General features: G+C 42.1%; 1 protein-coding gene across 4 annotated transcripts; it reads right to left on the bottom strand.

Moving 5' to 3' along the window:
- Nucleotides 1-649: 649 nt before the first annotated feature.
- Nucleotides 650-25,585, bottom strand: DAPP1 (dual adaptor of phosphotyrosine and 3-phosphoinositides 1). Of its 4 annotated transcripts, XM_064450011.1 has the most exons (9): nt 25,442-25,585; nt 15,858-15,980; nt 12,451-12,584; nt 7,800-7,930; nt 5,647-5,694; nt 5,344-5,406; nt 3,466-3,551; nt 2,810-2,897; nt 650-2,352 (listed from the first exon to the last, which is right to left on the bottom strand). In XM_064450011.1, the coding sequence occupies exons 1-9, from the start codon at nt 25,501-25,503 to the stop codon at nt 2,302-2,304; spliced, it is 786 nt and encodes a 261-aa protein (XP_064306081.1). In that variant the 5' UTR covers nt 25,504-25,585; the 3' UTR covers nt 650-2,301. The 4 variants fall into 4 exon arrangements, with proteins under 4 accessions (XP_064306081.1, XP_064306084.1, XP_064306082.1 ...); XM_064450014.1 differs by lacking the exon at nt 5,344-5,406; XM_064450012.1 differs by lacking the exon at nt 5,647-5,694.
- Nucleotides 25,586-26,420: the final 835 nt, after the last annotated feature.

The following is a 26,420-nucleotide window of genomic DNA, read 5'->3' as shown; positions in this document are numbered from 1 at the left end:
TGCTGACTGCCTTCCTATTACTGGGGATGAGTCCCATGCTGTTTGTTCTCTCCCCTAGTCCCCTTGTGATGACTGCAGTTTAGACTGCTGGGGCTAAAACCAAGTACCGCTGGTCTGAGGGAGGCTCTTGGCAGGTTTCTGCCTCAGGCTGAGAAAGGGGCTGCCACTGCTGCCTCATTTATACCTCACCCACCTTCAGCATCAGGCAGCCTGGGGGGAAGATGGTGGTACTGGGAATTCTTGGCTCAAAAGTGCTCTGAGATTAGAAGTTGTCAGTCAACCCTTTTCCATTTAAGCTGAGCAGCTGGCTTGAGCTTCCTGTTACTGGTCATTACAGAAGCAGCTGGAAATGGAGCCCCATGCCATCTCTGTATTTCTGGCAAAAAGCATTTGTGTTCTACCTAAGGCCTACTGTTGCTGTTAGCTTCTCTTTAACTCATCTGTCTGTGACTCTGTCTCCTAGGCCAGCCAAGCACCCTTTCTTTAATGGGCTTCAGTTTTGCCACCATGTGCAGAACTTGCTTCTAACATTTTGCAACGCAGGCTGTTTGTGTGAGAAAGGCAAGGTGGCTTCTGGGGGTTACACTTCAAGCTTCATTTCCCAGCCGTTTTCACAAAATAGTGGTGCTGTTGGAGAATATAATCTCTCTTCCCCTTATGCTGCCTCTATCTGACACAAACCTAAAGCTTTCTAACTAAACTGGAGATGCCTGTTTGTTAAACCACCACTTTAAGGGGGGAAAAAAAAAAAAAGAGGAGGACAAAGCTTTAACTATACAGTACAGGAATACAGAAGACCTTTGGTAGTTTTATAATGACATTTTATTCAGAAAACAGTCTGTATAAAAAATATTTACAAATATTTTGAATTTCTAAGTTGAAATAAAATACTATTCCTATGTTTAAATCTAGATTTCTCTTTCTTCTTCCAATATGTATTTCCCTTCCTCTTCTTCAGTCTTCCCCCACTAAAGGCACCTCCTGAACCCTGACCTGCTGCACGAGCAATGCTGAGCCCTGTGCCGCAGTGCTTGCTGGGGGAGAGGTCTGTGCACTGCTTCAGCAGAAAGCTGACCACCAGGCATGCATGTGTGCCCCCCTTGTTCCCTGCCCCTCTCGGAGGAGCAGGATTGCTCGGGGGGTCTGGCAGCTGGGTCAGCCACGAGGTCCGGCCAAGCTGGTCTTGGGAACCCTCCAGTGCATCAAAACTTTGCTTCCAAAATGTAACATCTGTTTTGACTACAGCACCAAAGTACTGGGCTTCTACTTCTCAGCTCTAAAGCGAGCCACAAGGCTGTCAAATGTGTATGAGCCTTCCAAATTATAGCTGGAAAATTTATATCAGGTTATATAGAAGATGTATTATTTTAAATACATATTTTTAGTCTACATGGTGCTTTTTTAATATAAAGAAAGCAATGCATAATTCTAAACATAGTTGTGGTCAAAATCTCATTCTGAGTTCTCTGGGCGAGGAAAAAATGCAAAATCCAGCCCCTTTTCAAGGGGGACTGTAAGGGGCTCAACTCATAATGCTACTAATAATGCTGGTGGCTGCCACCAGCAAAGCTTTCTGCGGAGCCCTGTCACCCACCTGTAGGAACCTGCAGTGGCTCTGTTGTATGCGTGCCAGGAACCAGCTGCCTGTTTCTCATACTCCTGGTTTGTAAACAGGTGTGCTCACATGATGCTGCTCACTGTTACCTACAGATGCTGCTCGAAACGGCTGTTCACTCGTAGCCATCACTGCCATATAAATCTAAACCATATTTGACCAGAACTAAGTGTTACTCATCCATCGCCTTGAGAAGGGCCTTCGAATATTCTCTGGATTGTAATCTAGATACTATATACAAAAACATAATTACAAAAGAAATATTTAATGTTTCCAGAAAGGACTGGTTTTAAATAACAGGCTCAAGGTTACAGAATGTGTCACTAATGGTTGTGGTGGAGCTTGCAATAAATTATCGAGAGTGCTTTGAATAACCATGGAAGTTTTAAATGGTGACCAGTTCTGTGATTAGTTAACAGGTGTTTGAATTCAGGGCCTCACAGGCATACACCACCCTCATCAGGCTAACACTCTGCTTTTGTAACAGTCTCCACACGTGACTGAAGAGCGCTCAGCTGTACAAACCCTCGTGCGGAGCTGGGTGCAAGCGTGTGTGTGCAGGTATGCATGCACACACGTGCCCACCACGAGTAATGGAGACATGTAAAACAATCCTCTTGTAAGCGATGCCTTCCCCTTGGCAAAGGGCAATTCCTGCCCAAGGAGCAGAAGTACCGGCGGTGCAGCTAGGGAGTCAGGGAGGCATTACGCTGCTCCAGTTGCTTCCGTATTTGTGACTAGGACAGAAAGACAATCAGTTAACTGTGTCTGGATGCACATGGATGCAACCAACCCGAACACTGGTATTTTTAAGGAAGTAACGCTTTCAAGCCTTTACATTGTCTTCTCATTGCTTCCTTTATGACTGAACACATGCCCTCTGTGCTGATGCTCCATACTGTTTACCATCTACGCAATGACATCCTTAAAGATGGAAGTAATTTCTTCTTCCGAATGAGTATGTGTGTTGAAAGTGTATCCCAAAAATGCTAAGGTGGGTTTGCAGGCAGATATATTACACAAAAACTACGTATTCCAGTCTAGCTGGCCTGGAAGCCAGAAGAAGTTCTCCCTTCTTGCAGATACTGAGAACTGTAGCACTTGGGTGCTACAGCATTGGGGGATTTATGGTGGCACTACCAAGGGTCCAGCTGCCTGAGGCGTGCTGCCAGGTAACACTGCCCATCATCTTACCAGTTTCCATCGCAGTATTTTAATCCACTCATCAGCTTCTATTCCAGTTCTTGCGCACAGGTAGTATGTCCTTAGTGGAAACACTAAACTGGAAGTAAACAATTAAAACTATTTATTAAATTGTTAGAACAACTGGCAGTTCTTCCTAAAACTGAACCCAGCTGGCCTGCACCAACAGTTAGAGCAGAGCAGGGAGGCCATGCTCCCACTCAGGAAGGAGGTGAGCCAAGAACAGTTTACAGCAGTTTACAGCCCGGGGAGACCCAGGTCCATAAGGACAAAAGACCCACATTTGGGCACAGAAGTGGTTACTGTGTGACCTGTAGCAATGTCTGAACTGGGAACTGGACTGTACCTAAGTTCCATGGGCCTAGGTGATGATTACACATGCTTATCAGAATTAGGAAAAGAAATGCCCACTACACATAGGCCTACACCCTTCCTCCTTATCAAGAAAAAAAAGTTTTTGCCAGCAGTAATTTGGCAAAGGCATGCAGGACTGACAGAGATTGGCTGATGGAAACAGACTCAGGCGTTAGAGGAAGAGCAGGGTCACAGCTGGCAAGGGAGCTTTCAGAAGCACCCAGGGGTTATATTTCAAACTTTCCTGGCTATTTTGATCTTCCCAGCAAGGTGGAAAAAGTACAGCAACTTACCAGAAACAATTGACTCTTTCCTGGGAATAGTCAAATTGCACAGCAGAGCATTCAGTTAAGTCAAGTGCCCGAATTGGTTCTGTAGCCTTGAAAATAAAATTATTTTAAAATGGGAACACATGAAAACAGGAGGTACAGCTAGCTTGGTTCATCTTCAGTGCACCTAGACCTTTACAAGACCAACAGGTTTTTCCAGGCATAGGTACAACAGTTGTAACACCATAAACCCAAACTAGCAAACATAACATCAGTGCTAACGTGATATGAATTGAGCTAAATAAGAAAACCCAGGACAGTCAGTTCAGATCTAGACAAACAACAGAGGAGATCTCTACTACAGGAAAGTTTGAGCTGGACGCAGACTGTTGAGGGTTTGGTTAATGCATTATAGTGTGCCTGACACAGCAGCAAATCTGGCATCACCTCCAGCTAAGGCTTACAGAAGCAAGGGAATGGTTCTAGGTCTTATCAGGCCTAGCCAGCTGTTGGAGATTTAATTAATTCCTAAGTGCCTTAAAAGGGTGAAGCTGGGTAGGGAGAAATGCAGAAGCAAAGCTGCAGTAGCATTTGCAGCAGAAGTGATAAGTCTGACTGCATCAGCTGCGTGTGTGTATACACATTTAAGTTTCTTGGGACACATCCAGGAGTGCTCAGGTGCAGAAATAGAGGCTGTCCTTGTATGACTGCATCCCGTCTCCCTTAAGAGTTCCATGCTCCCTTGGTGTGAGAGTTCCTCATTTTGTTTCAGCCCCATGCTGCCAAACACCTCGGAAGAGGCAGCTGAAGTAGAACAACAGGTTGCTCTCTGCCCAAACACCTGTAGCTGTTCCTGTGGTCCTTTATTAGGTGTATGGCGATGTCAGTTGCTTTCTCACCTTTCCTTGCATTTTCCTCTAGCTCAGTGGCTGTTAGTTATACCCCACACCAGAAGAAAGCCCCTTGCGATGAGGTGTGCTAGCGAGCACCATACCAGGGCCAGCACCCAGTTGCTCGCCCATCCCCCCAACAATGGGAGTGCCAGGAGGAGGCCATATCCCTGACAAAGACACCTTCTCACCTGGCAAGTCACAAATGCTACTCAAACATTTGGAGTGCTGCCCTTTGAAATATTATCCTGGAAATGTAATTCAAGTGAAAACTGATGGAAGGCTCCGTAAATACAGAACTGTTTATAAAGCGTAATGTTTGGTGAGAGAGGGCAGTTGCGTCTGCTGTTGGGTTAAAATTGGTTAGATGCCTGAAATAGGGCTTGGCAGAGGTGCAGAGGTAAACGGTTTGGCTGTGTTTATGAAGGAACCTGAGCTGGAGATATTTATTATTTTTGCTCTGTTTAAGATAGAAGTGGAACAGCAGCTGTAAGACCACACTGTTTTTCCCAGATGCAGCAGGTTAATATATATGGCAGTGTGCGAGAAAGGAAGACATTTTTAAATGAATTTTTTTCTATATGCACCATATGACCACTTGAAATAAAAGGTTGAAATCAAGGAATGCAAAATATACTACTAGTATTTGCAGAAATACTTTAATAGCACTGCTGTCTGTTGGGTTGTGTGTCAAAGCTACCAATAAAAGCTGTGTTGGGCTGGTAGCTTAAAATCCACTGAACAAAGCAACCAAAAAATGCACTGTAAACAACAACTCTGTCTAGTAGGTTAGACAGAACACAGTAAATGCTTTCCAGCTGTAAAATTTACTAACTTTCTCTTGCTGAAGTCATCGGCAAAACTGACTTTATTTGAAAGGTCTGACCCCTCTGACAGTGTGGGAAGCTTTAGCTGGGGAAGCTGTGATACAGGTGCGAGAAGCCAGAGATAGGAGGAGGCTGCAGCTGCCTCTGTAGAGGTTTAAAGAGTAGAACTGGTGTTTGCTACTTACTGTCTGGTCTTTGAAATACTTAAGTTCATTCCTATGCAGTGTAAACCACCTTGTCTTCCAATTCTGAAAGATCAAGAACGGATGGCAATTGTCTTTTGAGAGTTTAGTGTAATGCTTCTTAAGAAAGAAAAAAGCTTTAAGGTTGTTGACTTGCTCCAATTTACAGTCATGCTTTGTTGTTGCTCAAAACACAAATCGCTCCTCTCTGTAGGGGAATACAGGTGGAGCTATTTCAGCTCCACATTGTTTCTAGCTTCTGTGGGTGATTGCAGAGTGGGAGCAAGGAGTAAGAGTTTTCCTTACCTTGACTATTTTGCCTTGTTTTATCAAATATCCTTCTTTTGTACCAAGCTGTGAAGTAACAAGGAGAGGGATCGGGGTTAGAGACTGAGCTCTGCTTCTGTTTCCCACATTCCCCTCTTTGCCTATATCCAGAAGATGGAAGAGCAGCCTGTCCTTGGGGAGGCTTCTCACGGCCACTTGCCCTGCCCTCGCTCCTGGGCTCCCCACACACGGATGGGTCTACCACTGGGGTAAACACGGGCCTGCACTGGCTCTGAAGGCAATCTATTAGAGCATGCCTCCCTCAGCAAGCTCCTGGCCTGCATCTTCTCAGCAAAATAGTTACAGTTTATTTAGTAGAGTTAGATGGTTGCCTCAGTACATGTTGTAACCAGAAACACCTGGGGTTTAGCTGACAGTGGAATTAGCCACAGAAATTGCTCTTGAAATGCAAGTGGCGGAGTGTGTGGGGAAGTGCTGTTTTACTTAGGCATTCTCTTCTCTCAAAGAGCCACATGCTTGAGAAGAAAAAAACCTGTTAAATTCAATGTGCTTATTGGAAAATTGTTTGTTGAGCTGTTTCTCTGCCACCATGAGTCACACTGGGACCTTATGACTTCTCAGATACTGAAACTCTGTGTAGGGACCTAGTTGTGAGACTGCAGATCTCTGAAAACTAAATTCTTGCCAAGTTAATTACTACTTGTTCTTGAAAAAATATTGCTTTTTTATTGGTTGTATGTGGAAGTCAAGTTTCTTTGGAGGTTAAAGTGGAACTCACCCGTGAAGGGTTGGTTGGGGGACACATCAGAAGCAGTTCTTTTATCAACTTCATTAACCCATATTAATATAACCCTTCCTCTTTTTCTCAAAAAAATATAGTATGTAATTAAAATACTTTTCTCTCTGTTCTGAGCAATACTGCTCTGGAAAAACCAGCTGTCTCATTTAGATATGAGTTACTCAGGATTTAAAGTCTCTAATTACTGTCCAAGTGAGCCACAGATATCACAACAGGTGGCCCAAAGGGATATGAAGATGTTCTCTTGTCTCTCACACCAGTAAGGCATAGCTTTTAACATGACACAGCTTTTTCCTGTGCTCAAAATTCCTAGGGCTGAAAGGGTGGAGACTCTTCTGTCATACTGCTCTATCTTGGGTTTAAGTCTGTGTCAGAATACAGCAAGCTCTTTCTGCTTTAAAACAAGGTGATTCTAAAATAATAAAATCCAAGTGTGAAAATGCCAAAAAACCTTAGGAGTAACGTACCTATCAGGATATAGATACTCTTATTAACTTGGTTGTACTGTGCTTCAGTCTTGGGTTTCCTTTTCCAAACGCATCCCTGCCTGTCTTGTGCATCTTTGAATATTTCTTTCAAAAGGTCACTTTTTAACCAACCTAGGAAGTCAGAGATGCTCTTTCCTTCCTCCCAGTTAGGAAGGAGGCTGTATATTGTTAACCGGGAAAAATAATTCTAACAAAGATGACTGCAAAAATAATAAGTAGTAATGAGTTTATGTCTGTCAGGGCTACTATCTGTTTCCTGTCATCTAATCCTCATATTCACTGAGCAAGACAATGTGGTAAATCCTCTAGTTGTTACTTGGTTTTGCTATTTAATGTATTCCTCTCCTCACCTGTGGGGGGAGAGAGAGACTTCCCACTGGCTGTAAAGGATGTTTGGTGAAACAGGGGCTTACTATATAACCTAACATAGGTATTGTTTCATACAGCCTGATAAGTGTTGTCAGAAAGATGTGAGAAGTGTTGTGTTTGTTTTGTGTGGTGTGGCTTTTCGTTTTGGTTTTTTTTTGTTGTTGTTGTTTGTTTTTTTTTTAATTCCTGATAACATTACTGCTAAGATGGCATTCTAAAAGGAAGACAACAGGATAATGAAAACCTTTCATATATTCTTTCTTGGATGGTCAGAATCACCTAGGTCAGCTGCAGACAATGTTCTCCTAGTGACAGCATTGAAGGTCTCAGTGACAGTTGTAAAAGGCTTTATTTGCCACTGGACTGTACTTCGCAAGTCTGTGTTTGCTTTGCCTTGGTTGGCAAAGACTTCCTGTATTTACAGACCCATAAAGGGATGGATTCCATAGCTCGCTCCAGCAATCATACCAAACTCAGGCCAGGAGAATCACCCCTCCCACTAGAACACAACTTACTGAGGGAGCATTTGGAACAAGATCACTTTCTGTCCTTCCCGTCTGCATTGCTGTGTGAACTCGAACAGACTCATAAATGGAAGGTTCTTCCACTTTCCGTGGGTAGGGATGCTTCAATACAATTAAGGTTCCTGGAGACAAAAAGAGCAGGAGCAAGTCATCTGGCAAGACAGTCTTAGAAGACAACTGGCAGTAGCTGCCTGTTTGTGGAACAGTTAACTTTACCTTTTTCTAAAACTAAAAAGGCATAAGAGCTAATAACCACTCCACAATCGCTGCAGCACTCCCTGTAAGGGGTTTTCCTCAGAAGAGGGCAGGACTCAGGCCACACCCACATAAGAAAATAATCAGATGCTATAAATGGCTTTCCCATACTTATAAAATTAGATCAATATTTCTACCATATATCACCTGAATAGCTTAGACTTTCTGAAGGCTATTTTCTACAAAAATCCACCCACGCAAACTACAGAGGGGCACTTGCTGCTGGACCCACTTGCCCTGTCTCACTTCCTTGGCTCTGTCATGTTGCTCAGAGTCCTCAATACCTCAGGCACCTGGACCTTGCCTAAGCCCATTCCCTCTCCCTTTACAGTGGGAGTCAATTTGTTCTTATATTTCTGAAAACAAGAGTTAAAACCCTCTTCACTTCTAAACAGAAGGCAATTAAACCCCTTCTGCAATGCATGGTAAGTGGTGAAAAATCAAGACAGCAACAGAACAGGACCGTTGGACAACCCTCAAAGGCAGGTGTCTCCTGTCCTGCTTGAACCTTCTTTCCAGTCCAGGAATAGCTATGTAATACAGAACAAACTGAAACACAGATTTCATAGTTACAGCTGAAATGGTGACCTACACTTCCACTGCATTCATGAAGATGTCATTGCAGACATTATCATGCTAAGTTACTGGTGATAGGACAAGGGGAAACGGCCTCAAGCTGCATCAGGGCAGGTTTAGATTGGATATTAGGAAGAATTTCTTTACTGAAAGAGTGGTCAGGCATTGGAACCGGCTGCGCAGAGAGGTGGTGGAGTCACCATCCCTGGAGGTGTTCAAAACAACATGTAGACATGGCACTTCAGGGCATGGTTTAGGCGGCATGGTGGTGTTGGGTTGACAGTTAGACTTGATGATCTTGGAGGTCCTTTCCAATCTTAATGATTTTATGATTCTATGTTTACATGCAACTAAACATATTGTACCTTTTTAAAACCTTTAAACTTACTAGTGCTTGCAGGGCACTCCTTGACACATTAAATTCCTTTCCTGCACAGAAGGCTGGCTGGGTGGGTAGGCAGGATGCTGGACTAGATATGAGGTCGTAACAGTCATCCTGGTTTTACCAGCAACCAACCACTTGCTGCATAAATAACTTAATCTCTCAGACCTTTGGATACAGACTTCCTAACAGTAAGCCCACACTACCATTGCCTTTAACTGTTTTACCATACCTCTCTCCAGTTAGTAACATTTTGATTATAGCCATTCTTTGTTATCCAAATAAGGTCACGTTTATTGCATTTCTCGGAAAAAAAAGCTTCATTCTCAATAGTGAATCTACTACCCTATTCACAATAGTGAAGAACCACCTTGAAATAGTAAATGCTACACCACCTAATCTCATTCTCCAAAAATAATGTCAAAGCACACCAAATGCTGCTCCATTTGCATTTTATGCTGATATTGTCAGCTCTTAAAGAGGAGGGATGCTAGAATTGGCAAGAACTTGGATTTGAAACCCACAGGTGATTGAGTAATCTAAAAGCGAAATAAAGTTTAAAGTATGTTTTGTAATGGGAAGGGCTACAAAGGGAAGTGGAAAAATTGTATTTTAAGTAACCAACTGAAATCTGTTAACAGGCACAGGAGGTGTATGCAAATGTGATATATTCAACTTGTAATAGGTGAAAAGTCAAAATTGGTTTAATTCTCTCTGGCCTTGCAGAAACAGCATGCTTTATCTTTTAAAATGAAATTGAGAACACGCCTATCACCAGTCTACAGAAACTACTTTTAAGCTGTTGCACAAAATTAGAGTACCACCATTTGTACACCATGGATAAAGAGCCCTTGCAGAACCGGGATGACTAGTTTAACCTTTTATACAATATTTGTTTTCTCGTTAAGTTCTACAAGTATCTTTTATGGAGAAAAAACATGGACAGAATCATCTGATATCTGTACAAAAGAACTAGTAAAAGCTGCACTGTAGTAAGATTCTTCTTGCATGTTTGTGCATGACATCTATTTCTAAGGAAGAATGAAAATTAGTCCTGTTGTTGGAAATGTGAGCTTCAAGTGTTTTTGGCTTTCCTATCTGGTAATGACTTCAATTATTTTGAAAGCATATAAAAAATTTAGGTAAAAACCAATAAACAAAGCAAACAGGTAAGAATAACACGTTGGCTGTGTCACTTTGAATAAATATAAAAATATAGAAATATGATAGTGTGTTGTTTTAACCTTGTTACTGAATAGATTCAGCTTGCCTGTTCAATAAACCACTCACAGAACATAGTAGCCCCAATTTCCTTTTAATTATCTGTAGTTCAGAAGGAAGTGTACAAATTACACTGCAGAAAAATAGATGTGAGTCCATGCAGCACTTTGGAGTGGCAAATGAAGCTGTAGTAAGACAAGGTTTGTTGGGCTTGAAGCACAAACCCGCAGCTGTCCCAGTACAAGAGAACCACTGTGCTCCATGGACCAGTTTGCAGGGGTGCAGGCCCGTGTGTTCACATACCGATAAAAGAGAGTCTGGTGCGCTCTTCAGACACAAAACTATCTCCAGTGAGACAAACTTAAACGAAGGTAGTGGAAACCATTACATATTCTATCTTGTGGGTCTCTGTCTTATTAAATCCTGTCCATAAGCAAGGAGGTGAAAAATGCTGTCTTGCTTTACCCTTTCATTCCTGATCTCACACTGTTTCTGTAGAAAACTGTTTGCACGTATAACAAGGAATAAGAAAAACTGGTCCAACTGCTTTCTACCCATGCCTGAGCTAAAGGTCGCTTGCTGCTTTTCACTGAAAGGAAGCGTGTCCTAGGAAATCAGACTCTGTTGGTGGCCCTTCTGCAACCTGCTGTGTGACCCCGTGTTGCACCGGTCATTCTGCCACACTGACACTTGGCTCAGAGTGGGCTCTGATGAGCCCCTACCCCCCTTCTGGTATAAATCAGTTACCACCCAGGAGACCATTGACACCTGTATCTGAAAGAACATTGCCTCCTCTCTACTGCTATCCTTGGGTAAGGTAAAGTAGAAGGTTTCTTGAGGTGATGTTAAAATGGTTTTTCTTATTCTGTAGCAGATCCAACTTAAAAGAGGTTCCACAGAGCCAGCAGAATCTGATTAGGGAGCTTTAAGGTGACAAGTGAGCCCATCATTCAACAGTGTTGATCCTGTCCACAGAGATCACATAACACCAATGCCTTGATTACTACTCTCTGTGACACATGCAGTGAAGGAATGGGGAAATACAAGTTTTATATGTCATCTGAAATCTTTACAGCATTAGGCCTGTGAGTGCATGTCTGGTTTCACAGGAAAAATAGTTTACTGGCACAAAAGATACATGTAAGAACTGTGTTTGAACCACTCTTAAAAGCAATTCCAAGAGAGAATGCTTTGAAAGGTACAAGGGCAACATTGAGTGTACCACTGCATTTTTCTCAGGGGGAAAAAAAATTTGCAAAGCAACCCTCGAATTTAATGCTTGAGTTAAAAGACCACTGGTACATATTTAGTGTGTGACATATTACAGTTATTGCATGTGCCAACTACCATTTAACTAGTCTCTTGCATACATAATTAGTACTACTCTCTGAGTTATTTGCATACATTTTCTACACAGCATTCTGAAGTTTCTGGCACTACCTGGTACTGACATATCTTCGACTTTTAGATTTGAAGCTAAACCTAACACTGGAATTGTCATGATAATATCTATCTGTTTCTCCAGGGATTCTGGTCTGGTGGTGTTCAATGCTCTTGCAGGAATCAAGTTTAATCTTTTGACTCTTAATTCAGGTGGCACATTGGCTGATAAAGAATCCTGTACTTTTTTCCCTCTCTTTCTTAAAAACAAGACAAAACACTGTGATGGCAGATGGCATCAGCAGGCTGATCCATTGTAGACAGAAATGGAGAGGTAATACAGGCCACGTTCCCTATTGGAAAGAGGAACGTATCACTGTAGACTTCTTCCTTCCATGAAGAGTAGTGGAGCTAACAATTTCAAGTCCCTTTTCCATTTATTCTTACTGGGGGATTTCAACTTCACAGATGAACATTTATTTCCTCACTAAACACCCTGCTTTGGTTTTGCCCTTTTTGAGAAGGTTCTCTTCCTCCCAGTGCATCTGTATTTTGAAATGCTTCCTCCTCTCTCTGAGAAACCAAAAGGAGCTCATGTCCCTGCTTAGCAAACTCACAGTAAGCTTACATCTAGTTTATCTTCAGAGTACTTGAAAGAGTTTTTGAAGAGGAGCATCCTAGATATCTGAGGTTAATACAAACATGAATTTCTGACGAGGAACACTTCAGCAGTAGATCTATTTGATAACACATCAGAAGCTTTTTTTACTTAGACCCACGTGAAGCGTGTCTAGAAACATGTTCATACAAACATATGGCTCTCCTTACCTGTTTCGCTTCCAATTAGAGGCTGATTTGCAAAATGCATGACTAATTCCTTCAAGCTAGAAAATTCATTAAATCCAAATTTGAATGAAGTTCCTGTATGTTCAACATGGAAGTGTTTCACAGAATCTTTTCCCCTAAAATAAAAAAATAAAATTTGTTAAGGCATAAATGCCAAAGGTATTTGGCATGTACAACACTTAAATAGCAGCTTCCACTACAGGAAATCTGGCCCGGATCACAGGTTGACAATCACTGCCCTAGCAGTAGTAATACTGCCATTACTATCCCTCACTAATACACAACACATCTGAGACTCAGATATATTAAGAAAAATGTAGTTGCTGCTTTACAGATATGAGATGATGAAAGCCTAACAAAGGCCAAATAAGATAAATTAACTCTTGCAGCAGTCAGTAAAAAGACACACACACCAGCTTTCCAGCCTTCTGTCTAAGCAAGACGATGCCCCTTTACTTATTAGACTTTAGCCTTGATGGTATACTATATTACTTGGTATATGTCTTACTTTTCAGGTAATATCCCAATCTCATTGAAAATTTCTTCTGTTTCTCTTTCAAAAATAGACTGCCTCCTTTTTGCACCCAAACAGGGATTTAATAACCTAACTTCAGATACTTAAGGCTTTAGAATTTGTCTGCTTTGTCTCTGTACTCGGAGGAGTGGTTCTTCTGTGGTAGGCACTGTCAAACATGAACCAGGGCTCTTTGTCGGGGAAGTAACAGCATTTGTTTATGAAAGCTAATAGTATTTAGAGAAGTGTGCAAGGCCTCACTTCCTGGATGGGCAATTATTTTGACTTCAGAAGACAGTGAAGCACTTATTGCAAGTATCTCTCCTGTGAGAAAGTAACTTCTGTTAATGTTACTAGCATCCAAAATAGTACAGAAAAAACCCTTTGTCTCGGGGAAAAAAGTTCACGTAGCAAATATACTGAAAATATGGTGAAGAAAGGGATTTATAGCATCTTTTCCGTTGTTTATTACCTCTTCCAAAGGACATTATAATTTCAAACAGGTATTTAAATAAATATTTCTTTGTACAGTACTTGTGATATTGTAGAACACACCTCTATCAACCTCATGCATGTTTTGCACTATACTAGTCAGCTGAGACACGATGTGTGCAAGCCAAGCGCAGATGCCCTGCAACAGCAGACAGTTGCTGTGACTCCCCTGCAATGACAGGATTTTAATCTTTTCACTTAATTTCACAAGAAATACAATGTTGCAATGAAAGCAACTTCTACTCTATTTCCTAGTTCCTTTTTAAAGTTGGCTAATTTAGCTGGGGGAGGGGATTTCAGGCAATATGTGATCTCTCTTCCTACAGCTGTCAATAAAAACCTCAAGGGATGCCTAAGCATTGTTTCCTTTTAAAACAAACTGTAATAATGACTGAAGTTCCCTGTGAGGCAGAAAGTAAAGTAGAAGCTATAGAAGATATTTTAGGAGAGAAAGAAAACGACAGTTAGAATTGCTGAAGTTATCCTTTCTACAAAAATGTATCAGAACAAAATTGAATTACTTATTCTAAAAATAAGTTTTAATATTAGTCAAAAAATGGAAAGGAAAACTTTGAGTTAAATAAACAGTAGAAAATAATTAAAACATTTTAAAACCAGAATCAGTATTTCAAGCAAGCTGTACAAAATTAATGTAAAAGATTAAAAGATCAAACTCCAGACTGGAATATTCAGCTACGTGGTAATGTAGTAGGTAACTCTTGTTCCTACATGGAGAGCTGAACAAGAGATTGGAACTGGCCTGAAGTAGACCTTCCTAGGTCTTCTAAGGCTAGAATTTGTTAAAGCAGCAAATTTATTTTCACTAACTAACACTTTAGCTTTTGTTTCCTTTTAAAAGAGCAACTATTTATATTTTATTTTATTACAGTAAATTGTTTCCCAAGTGCCCTTCAAAACGACCTTCAAGATACATTTTTTTTTTTTAAAAAATCATCTGAGGTAGATTACCTCAAATGATGCTTAGTTACATTTTAAGGTCAAAAAATATTAACCAGCAAGACAACGATTCATTTAAAATTTAGGGGGTTTTAAGGAAAGCTATTACTTATAAACACTACTATTCTTTTTCCCCAAGACTAGCACTCAATTCAGTCATTGTTACTCTGAATACTCATTTTGTAACATCACCTTCAGATCTTTCGGGCACTCCCCCAAGCTCCTTGCATAAATGGCTGTCTATAGTGGTAATAACTTCAGCAGTGTATGTATAGGCCCACTTGATCCTGGGTCTTCTGTCAGAGATGAGTGAAGCAAATAATATTTACCTTTTATACCTCTGGGGAACAGGGTATGTGCAAATTTCACTTTCCTCAGCTTCTGAGCTTCCACGTTATAACAGCTCCCGGTACTGAATACGCAGTTGCAATTTCAAGGGCATATGCTGTGTTCCTATCTATAGGGTTGTGAATAACTAGCACCATTATACCGATCTAAGTGACTTCAGCTTTAAAAGTTACTGCGATTCAGCTGAGCTGTGGTCACTAATTGTTCAGAGGCTCAATTTGAGGCAGAAATGAGCTTGAATGCACTAGCTTAAAATTTCACTGTAGAGGCTTAATATATCATACAGTTGCCAAAGGCTAAGAACGTATTTAGGGTTGGTCACCTCCACTCAGCTGAAACGCAGGGACTACCTTATGTCTAATGCATATGGCTTTCATGTCACCTCTCTAGGACATTGTGGCTTCTCTCCTTCTCAGGAGATCTTTAAATGTGATTCAGTACTGAAGTACCCAGGCCAGGCTACCAGGGCTCTGCATTGGCTGTGTCCTGAACTGATGTAAATTGCTGTAATTGACTTCAAGGGCCTGACGTCTGCCACTTATGAAATATTGTTCAAATCAGTCACACATTACTGGCTAAGACTGAGCCTTAGCCCGAAACAGAGGAGTAAAACTGTCCAGGCAAACACTGGATCGTCCCTCGGAGATGACAGTTCCTATATAGTGACCCAGAAACTGGTGAAGTTAGTACCTATTAACTGGTATGTTTACTACTACTCTCATAAAACTTTTCCCATCAGCTGTTTCTTAAACTCTTGTAACTGCCATACAGATTTTTATCATGCAGACTGAAATCTACAGCAAATCCAGAAAATTATGTTTTTCACCAATAAGATTAATTCATGGTTTGGGAAAACGAGAGCAATTTTCAAATTCAATCCAAATTTTTTTTTCTTCTAACAAGTTCATTGAGCAGGATTACACCATTAGGAATACATGCTAAAATAGTTCAAGCCCTAGGAAGAAATCTGCAGGCCATCTCAGTGCATGAGACATGCAAACAAGCATGGGAGTAAGCAAAGATTTTAAAACCGCTAGCTGTGCGGCGTTAGATAAATTCACTTCTGTCCATACTCTACCTTACAGAGAGGGAGTACAAATGTTCCCTTTCATTACTCTTCCTCAAGAGATAGCTTCCATCCTGCCCATTGGAAAGCAGCAGCGCTTCTGCTGCATGTCGGGTAAGATTATCATGATACCACCTGGGAAAACAAAAGGGGTTAAACCATCATTTGCTAAGCTCTTAACTGGCAGCTTCCGCTGCCTTATGGAGCGAAGTTAGAGAAAGAGGAAGGACTGCAACTTACACTGCTACAATTTTCAGTTACCATTCTTCTCACAGGTACACACAGAACTGTGCCACTTTCAGCAGCCTCCTTTTGACAGGCTCAGAAAACTATTTATTTTGTTAACTACAAAGTTGTGACGGTTTGCCAAATCTAAAAAACACCCCTGCAAATTCTACTTACAAGAGCAACAAACTACCCAGGTCTATGCTGACAAGGTGAAAGCAATCTGGGGGGGTAGGCATGATCTTTCGTCTATTTTCAGAATCTGTATTTCCTGACATATCTACATGCTTTGGTACACTTCCTCTTTTGGGGCAAATAGGCAACACAAACTCCTCCCAAACTCTGTATTTCCCGCAACTCAGTTCATCCGTACTGCTAAGGTCTGCAATTAAACACATTTGTCCAAGCTTAAAATTTTCATTTGAAGCATAACCTTTTTGCAAGAAGGAAAAGAGGAAGGAATGAAAATTTACTGACAGAAGTTGAAGTGAAAAAATATAGGCAATCTCGCCATTGTTGCCACTTGGCCATCCATGATCTGAGCAATGCAGGAAAACATCTAAATGCCTGCTTCATTTAGCTTCAGTTACAACTAACTACATTTTTTTTAATATAAAAAGTTCCACAAGGAATCCACAGAAAAAAAATCCTGCAGAGATGATCATGAAATGTTGTTTATGGCTTCATTTCAATCCAGAATGATTCACAATAGAAACATCTGATGTCTTTTGATAGAAAAGGATCTCATTAGAAATGCTTCTGAGACTGAACACAAAGAGCCGCAGCGATACAAGGCTGGGATGCCAATCCTGTGAGACATGGTGTGTGCGGATATTAAGGATAGTTACGTACGCACACCAGAACCTCTGGTGCAGAAGGAAGAGGGGATACTGTACCCAGGGCACAGCTCTGCAGGGAGCAAGCTTCTCCCCTTGTCTGTACATGGAATGGTGCCAAGTCGTCTTCCCATTCCTTTAAACTGAGCGTGACTGTAGTACTGGGGTCAAAGTCTATTACTGTTTCAGCCAAAGAAATACAGTTTGACTGAAAGCAGAAGTGTGATCACAGCAGTTTCCGATATTTGTATCATGGCAGTCTTCAAACTGAAATGAGGTGTAATTGTATACTTTCTCCTTATCTCTTCATCTCAAGTTGCCACTAAACTTGGCACCTCACACAAAGTTTTAACTCAGACTTTAGATAGTTGCCTATCTGAATGGCCAGCTAGCTGATAAATTGCTTTATGAGAGACTCCAGACTGTTAACCCTGTGGAAGACAAGATCCATGTGGAACTCAAGACAGACAGGGTATTGCTGCTTCGGCTCTAGAACGTGCTCTGTGGACCATCTACACAGTAGAATAAAATAATGGATATTCAATGTATCATCCTCTGAAACACCTATTAGCCAAAATCTGCTTTGGGATTAACTGCCCAAGTAACAGTCAAAGGTCAGATCTGTCTTGATGCAATGCGGATCATATCAGTGTGCACGCTTGGCCAGACCTACAGCTGAGAAGACAACACTGTGTTTTGAGTGGAGTTTCATATGGCTATTTCTCTCACTTCTGTGCAAAAGAAACCTACACTGAGAAAATCTGTAAGTGGTCATTTTCATAAGGCAGGCATATTCAGTCTGAGGCTGCTTGTAAGTACGTTGTTACCTTATTTCCAAAAAACCTAAGATTCTAAAAGAAAAGTCACAAGTTTAAAAAATGTCATGTCTAAATCCATTATCTCTTTATATATTTAAAAGGCCAGTGACTAATGAAATTTCACAACTACGCAAAACAAAACACCCCCCATCCCCCAAAATAAAAATTAAAAACCCCAGCAAAACCCCAGCCACTTCATTGGGACAATACTGTTGTTTTAAAGCACAGTTTTAAATCTTTGCTGACAAGGTTGTACCAGTCGTCTTGCTTAAAAATGCTGTCTCAGACAAAAATCCCTCAAATATTCCTGTTTCTCTTCTCAGCTTAAGAAGTAGAAGTGGATGTGAGACAGTAACACAGACCTTAGCACCAAAGTGACTGTGTTATATGTAGCTATGTTTTTTTCTCCTGACTGTCACAGATGATTCAATCAGTAACAACCGCCAGGTTACTTGGATATTTCACTGTGAAAATGGTCACTCAGAATTTGTTCCAATTGCAAGAACACAGGTAAAATTTAAAAATGCTGTGGAAAATTTAGCATTTGCACACAGATCGCCAAGAAAGTAAAGAAATACACACCTGTGCAAATAGTCTGCTCTCCCAGACAAGCCTGCCTGATGACTCAAATACAAGTAAACAGGACTAAAAAGAAACCCAAACAGTCCTGTGGTTAGACACTACTAGATACCCTTCAGATGAATTTAGGTATTTGTCGGACAGGGAATACTTCTATTAATCTCATTTTAGAATAAAGCTTTTATGCAGTTCTTTGAAATTTGCAGGTAAATCAAGGTGGGAGACATGGCTCATTCAGCAAGACACTGTAAAGGACAGTCACCTTTAGCTTAAATTCTGGTTGTCTACTGAGTGATACGTGGGGGAGGAAACTGTTGACAAAAAACATAAAACTACGTCTACATTCTTAAGACAAGAAATTAAGAAAATCAAAAGGCTTTATAAACACCCATATGTTTGAAGCCCCTAGCAAGTCCTTCAAAAAGCCAAATTGTCTTAATTTCATTTTGAACCACGGTGCGTACCTTGCAAATTGGACTGTTTCTGAAGGTCCTTCCAAATGTCACCTTTATTTGACCCAATTTATAGAGTCTTGTTATTCACTACAAAAACAATCCAGAAATATGCCCTGTACTTTGACACTTGTCAGACTGAATATCACCAGCAGTGTAGAAATTGCCTGGGGTTCCTCATTCAGATTTCTCTAACAAAACACAAGATAGATGAAAGTCCTTCCCTGCTTCAGAGCTACTTCTGCTGGGTGCCCTTGGCCTTGCACACCCTCCTGTCTCAAATGCATACATACTTCCAGGAGGTTTTTCTTTTCTATTTATTTAATTTCTCCTATTAAAAAAATCCTACATGCTCCCCTTTTTTTTTGGATTCCTTATCACCGATTTGACTAGTGATCTCTGTTTTAGAGTTTATAATTGCTGTCATTTATCCATTCTTCTACTTTATCTTTGTCCTAAATTACATTAACTATCTTTACCCCATACACATAAGCACGTTTGTGTTATCAGTGCATGTTGTTGAAGGGCCATGCTATTTTTCCTGCTATTTGGAGCAGAAGAGTCTGCTGGACCCATGAAAGCATGCCTTAAGATGGGCACCGAGTCCCAGTGAGATTACCTTTGTTTCTCTTTGGAAAAAAAAGCGTTTTCAGAAATTGGCCTACTTTTTAGATCAGATTGCATCGGTGGCAGTGTAGGAAGGGCTTTACTGACATTGCTATTAAGAGAAGGAGGAGAAACAAACGAGGCACACAGTGCTCCAGAGAACCAAAACTCATCACAGCACACAGCCTCGCCCTAAGGATCTGCCCATCCAGTCACCAGTGGGGTTCCCCTGCAGGGTAAGCTGGTAGCTGCCACAGTACAAGCCATGTCTATGCCAGCCAGTTGTACCACTGCAGCTATGCTAATCATCAGAACTCCAGAACAGGACGCGCTCTCATTAAGATCTCTGTGTAGTTAATGCAGTGACTAGACCTCCCTACACAGTGGTGGTGATCAAGTGTATGTTATAGCAATGTTTGGCATGGGAAACTCCCTCTTCAGGTAAGAATATCATCCTCAAAATGTTAACTTGTTCTTTTCTTTAACAACCCAAGATGTTTCAAAGAAAAGTATTAATGAAACTTCATTTCTATGTCCCCTGCAGATGCCTTACGTATGGCATCTGTCATTTCTGGTAATGCTGTTGACATAGAAACTATATGGATATTTTGCAAAACATTTCTGCCTGTGTAAACAGAGGCTAGTGAATAAACCTATAGCTGGCATCAGGTGGATTAACTTTTCAACAAAACCAGAATGCACAAGGAACACAAACACTCATCCATGCTTAACCCAAGGATGAATGTTGAACAACTAGGATAATTCTCTTCTCAGCCACTTCTATGTGCAAACTGTGTAACACCCAATAGAGACACTTGCTTTTCTTCCTCATGAAAATGAAAGACAGCTAGCACCAGAAGAGAGCACAGCTAGAAGTTCTGACTGCCATTTGGTTTTAGTGTCTGGAGTGATAACTCTGAGGTATGCTCAGCTATCAGATACATGAAGTAGGCAGAGATCACACTCATTTTTTGCATCCTTATCAGATTATGTTCTCAGACAGTTATAGCCTGGATACAGCAGAAACTGTGTGCATATCTGGCTTGCTTTTGTAAAGAATCAGGCAATTCAATGTTTGTTCCCTGTAGCAGGAAGGGGATTCTCAGTATTCAGCTGGGTGATCTCTCTGCTCCCTTCCCAGAAGCTCCCTCCCCTGCCCCAGAAGGTGCAATACTGCTTGTGCTCCTCAGTGGGTCACCATCCCTGTTGAAAGGACCTCGGCTGCCTGAGCTGCAGGAGCCAAGCAGAAATGCAGCAAATCTAATTCATCTCTTGTCCACCTCTGAAAGGGAACAGAGATGCACATTAGGGTGCAGATGGTCCAGATGTGCTCTCAGCAGGACTTCAATATTACTCAGATAAATTATTTAGCCTGGGTTGGGGTTTTTTTGTGGTGGTAGATATTTGCAGGTTTTGCACCTTTTTTTTCATATTAAAAAATAAAATCTTCTACGACAATGAGCTGAATTTTCTTACACTTTGAAACTATGTACTAGCCTCAAAGACGTATTCCCATTCTTAGATTAAGGGAGTAGTACACTGTACTGTTTGACGGAGTGAGTGGGAAAGCACTGACTTATCTCCTTTGGCTGGACACAATGCTCTTCACATGCCTGACTCCAAAAATTACTCTGCAAAATAGCCTCACTAGTTCTCTATTCTCTGCATGCTGGATTTCAGCAACTTCCAGATCGTACCTGCAAGTTTTCTTAAATCACTTTAACTTTTTTCCTAATATCAAAGCCTAGAAGTATTACCTATCATCTGAAAGTCACAAAGGGCTCTCTGTACCTCACATCAGTAAAAGTGAAGTTTTGGCAATGTTTTTAATGGTGAGTGAGTTGCCAGAGCTCTAGAGAACCTACAAAGGGCGAGAATGGTAAGACAGAATTTATAGGTAGCATACAACCGAAATTGGTACTGATTAGACATGCTTTCAATGTGTCACACTGAAACGCTTAATCACACATCTATGTAAAGAACTTTGTTGGAATATAAGGGTGCCATTTTATAGGAAAATAATTTAAAAATGGAAATATGAGGAAGTAACAACAGTGTATCCAGCCTTAAAGTTCATGTTTTCTAACTGTAGGCTTTCACTAGTTCAAGCTTCTGCTTTTCACTTCCATTTTCTCTCCCCCTTCTCTCAACTGCCTTTGTTCTGATTTTCAGCCATTTCTTTTGCCCACTTTCTAGCTGTTGTAATTTTGCCCTTGTTTACATTAGAAATACAGATTTAAAAAAATTCTTATGACCATTTGCCCTGTTCCAGTCATGCAAGTTCCTCAGTTCCCCAGTTTTATCATCATCTGACCTAGTCCTATGGCCTAATTTCTCTTCTATTACTAAAACTAAGCATGAAGTATATAGTTCAGTCTTATAAATACTGTCACGGTATTGTCAAGCTTGGAGCTGGAGGAACATAAAAGCTGTTCTATATGGGATGACAAAGAACACTTGACTGCAAAAGGAAAAAGGCTACAAAAACTTGTTTCCTCTTGCCCTGTTCCTTTCACCTCCAAAAGATAAACAGTGTTGCCTAAGCTGTGTTGGGATGGAAGCTATGTGACCAGACCAGCCCATAATTACTCAGATGGTAAGATATTCCACATTCTGATCTATTGTGCAAATAAGGTGAACTACAATGTGGAATTCCCCAAACTCACATTATACGTGACCAGCTATGGGAGTTTCACACCGCAGTGTGCAGGCTGAACTTTTAGCAGTAACAGCAATAAATGTGATTGGAAAAAGGATTGATTCCAGGTAATAGCCAGAGACCTTCAAAGAATCATCACGATGTCAGTTTCCTTTTCCTTTAAGCCAAGATGCTTATGTCATTTTTGACAAACTTCAGTGCTCCCTTTGAAATATTTTGGTAGATATAGAGAAGTTAATGAATGAGGTAACACATTTTTAACAATGTGTTCTGCTTTTGATCTTCCTTTTCGTTAAGCATTAGTTCCACCTACAAACACCTTGACAATGAAGCTGACAATAACCTGAAACTTCACTTTGGACTCCTGTTTGACCACCCAAACTGTCCAAATAACTATAAGCCACCATCTTCCCTCAGACTGAATGAAACAGTTAAAAAAAAAAAAAAGCCAAACCCATCACTCTTGCTTTCTTTTGGTCTGATATAAAAGTTCAGAAAGTCCATCTTTACAAATACTGAGGCTCTGGGAAAAAAAAATCTGCTCTGATAAACAGCTGTACATATATCTAGATCTTTCAGTGACCCTGATTGTCCCTGATGATAACTGGCATTGTTAAATCTTATTTCTTGATCTTTTTTCTGTGACAGATAGGATACCCCTAGAGCAGGGGTAAAATAAAGATGGGTTCTGTATATATCGATTTTTTTTTTCCTCCCTCCCTCCTGCCTTGCTCTCACCAGCTCCTATGTTCTCAGTGTAATTACAGTAGCATTATTCTAGAACAGTGTAGCAAATACCAGGTCCTCCAAACCTAGAAGAGAGTCAGATAGATTTTACGCTGTACACCTGCCTATGTTGCTCTCAACTTTCCATTTTGATGACCAGCTGACCTGGTAAACTATTACAATATCCTGGTACCTAACCTCCTTTCTCTTAAAAGTAAAGACCTTACCATTTGACACTTTTTCAAACCTTTTTCAACTTCTTTCATTTCTGCATAGTAAAGCAGAAGCTCTAACATAACCTGCTTCAAATTCCCCCCCAACGGTATGTGAATGTCAAAGGTGCTCCTCATTTGAATGACCCTTGTCTCTGTTGGTCTTTACTACGGCAATGAGATATACTCATCACCAGAACTGGGTCTCAGTTGTGCTAGATACTATGTTGGGTGTAAGGGGAACTCAGCACAGTGATAGCACCAGGGACTAAGTTTAGGATGAAAAGCCCTTGCGGTGGCTGAGAATTTACTGTTATGGTCTGGAGAGTGACACACCTACTTCTCACAGCTTAAAAAATATTTACATTAAGAGATCTGTTAGACTATGCTAACAGAATGTTCGGTGTGTGAAGGCTTCTTTTTCCTCTTTAGAAAAAATAAAAAAACAAAGTTGCTTTAGTACTAGCTGGAAAAAAGGACTTTGTTTAGTGATTTGAAGGGAATCTTTGCTTGGCATTGCTTATACACCTTTAGTGCATTTAACTCAACACACTGCCCTGAAGGAGATATTTAGTATTCTGTTGTAGGGTGAAAAGTTTAGGTTTTCCGTTGAAGTGGAAATAAAATAAAGAAGCTACAGCTTTAAAAAGGCTATTTCTAGTCTTCTCATTTGTAGTCTTTCCTTCTCACTGGTACCACATCAGGTACCACATCAGGTACCACATCAGGTACCACATCAGGTACCACATCAGGTACCACATCAGGTACCACATCAGGTACCACATCAGGTACCACATCAGGTACCACATCAGGTACCACATCAGGTACCACATCAGGTACCACATCAGGTACCACATCAGGTACCACATCAGGTACCACATCAGGTACCACATCAGGCTGCAGTCCTACAAGACCATCTCTGAGGACAAACTCCTTGCCAACCAGTGAGGCTGTTTACAAGCACAGGTTACTGGTATAGATCAGATGAGCCCATATAGTCTAAATAAATAAAAGTCTGGTAATTAGGAATCACGCTTCCCACAGCAGCTGCAAGTCATGTCATCCCTCCCCCCCCGCCCCCGCTGTAGATACTTTTTTAAGATGAGAGTAATGTTACAGATGAAAAGGAAAAGTATATAACGGCCACTCTGGGTACCACTGCAGAGTGACTTGACTTCATTTCATATCTGTTAGATGCGTCAGTTACAGGTATTTAATTAACAGGTTCTTCTAAATATGGAAAGATATCATCAGTGTGGAGATAGTAATTCCAAGTCTCTTTATTGCACTCCAATTTTCTTCACTAAGTGAATCAACCACAAAAATAAATGAGTTGGTCCTTATCCATAAGTACTCAGGAAGCAAAAAACCTTCACTTTTTTCATCTATTCTTTCTGAATGCTAAGGTGACACCCAGAGCCTTTTCGCTTTATCACCATCTTCACTGGCTTTTCTTCTGCCTTACCTTCCCTCCGATTTGGTGCCACCGATCCTTCCCTCCCTGGCCTCCCAGTGCCCACCTGTGCTGCTCCTCCTGCCCGTGTTTCTTCTCACCCGTGGCAATGCTACCAGTGGAAAAATAACCCAAGCCTTTCTCCTGTAACAAGCAAAACTAACTGGCAAAACTGATAAAATGGACGAGTCACATCAGACAGGGAGCAAAGTCTGTTGCAAGCTTTGGCCTTCCTTTTTGCTCCTCGGGTTTTGCTTTTAAGCAAGGGTGATGGCCTTGTAATGGCTGCGACCTGTCCACCACTCTCGCCCCTGAAGCCCGAGGCGCCCTGGGGAAGCCTGCTGCCTCCCAGGGCCCCGCGAGGAGTGGCTGGCATGGCGGCTGCGATGGCAGCCCTCTGGGCCAGGGCCCAGGCCAAGCTACGGGGAGACGGCCGACGGGATGACGCAGCTCTGCAGCCGGGGAGGACAGGCGGCTCTGAGGACAAGCTCTGGGTCTGGTGCTCCCTTGAGACACCTCCCTTGAGGTACGCGACACGGCCCAACCTGGGCTCTCCCCAGCAGAGGAGGTTTCAATGTCACAGAGCTGCTCTGAGTGAAGCTCTAGCTCCCTGCCTCTAACTCTCCACTATATTTGAAACACCTGCCTGAGCTCTAATTTTTCTGTCGTTTTTTTCCCCACCACCTGCAGCACACCAGCATCCTCTGTACACGGGAGCCTGCCGGCCTCTCGACCCCACCACAGGGACGAGACGCCAGGCTTCTCTGAGGGGCTGCACTCCATGCACGGAGCCCTTAGGTGACCTCGTTAAAGCGAACTCCAGTTTACCTTACTCCTCACTTCATTACCAAACTCAGCAGCACGAACCCGGCAGCTCCCACCGTCTGCTCCCGTCGGACGGCCCAGCATCACCCGACGGCCGCCATTTCGCGCGGGGACCCCCCCCGCGCCCCTCAGCCACCCCCGGGGTGGGTCGGGGGCCGCCATTTCGCGCTGGGACCCCCGCCGCACCGTGCCGACCACCGCTTACCCCAGAGCCTCCAGCTCCTCGTCCAGCGGCGTGGCGGGACGCGGCTGCCGGCGCTGGGTCATCGTCCCCGCCGCGGCTCTCCGCCCCGCCGGGGGACGACGGCTGCCCGCCGCCGCCTCCCCGGGCCGCTGAGGAAGTGGGCGGGCGGGGCGGCACCGGCCCGGCCCGGCCCGGCCCCTCCCGCCGCATCGGAGTGCTCCGTCGCGGGGAGGCACCCCGACTGACTGGCTTCTCTGGTGGTCATCATCCCTCTCCATGCAGACTTCAGAGAGATCGTTCTGTCTCTCAGTAATGGGAACATAATGTAAAAGATTGCTGAAAAGATACCACCAACAGGGAATGAAGGTTTATCAGAGGACTGAGCTCTGTGGATGAGAAATTCCTGGGCGTTAGCCAGTGCCTGTCCTTCCAACTGCTTAAATTACTTGCTGATACTACAGGTTATTTTTATTCCCCAACACTTAATGGGCAGTAATTATTATAGGCCTGGCAAATTCTTTACTAAACTTCTTTGACAAAAAGACAGGGCTCCAATTTAAAAAAATAAATAAATAAATAATTGGCAGAGTGCTATTTTCCAGTCACACACGCTGAAGTTGTCACCAGCTATCCAGCACTGAAAATAAATTGTTTACAGAAAAACTGATGTTTAAAGAGGCCAGAACAGCTACTTATTGTCTCACAAGCAGTCATATGAACAGCACGCTCAGTGTGGAGCTAAGGGTCATTTGGAACAGGCGTGTTAAAAGCCTGCCGGTCTTGGGGAATCAGTTTTGGAAGAGCTTTTCTAGCCTCCCGAATAGGGAAAGCTTCACAGAGTTTCCATATGTCAGGTCAGACTGTCCTGCTGTTTGAGCTTCTTCTAATTGTGCTTTCCCTGGCTGCAAGGTGTTCTGCTCCTGTACTTGACTGTTCATCTTGGCAGCCAAACATTCAGGTTTAGATACAGATTTTGCAAATAAGCTGAATTTTTTTTCCT

This window comes from Phalacrocorax carbo, chromosome 4 (genome assembly GCF_963921805.1).
Source record: "Phalacrocorax carbo chromosome 4, bPhaCar2.1, whole genome shotgun sequence".
Lineage (NCBI taxonomy): Eukaryota > Metazoa > Chordata > Aves > Suliformes > Phalacrocoracidae > Phalacrocorax > Phalacrocorax carbo.
Note: the sequence above shows the minus strand (reverse complement) of the source record. Positions and strands in the feature narration are given on the sequence as shown.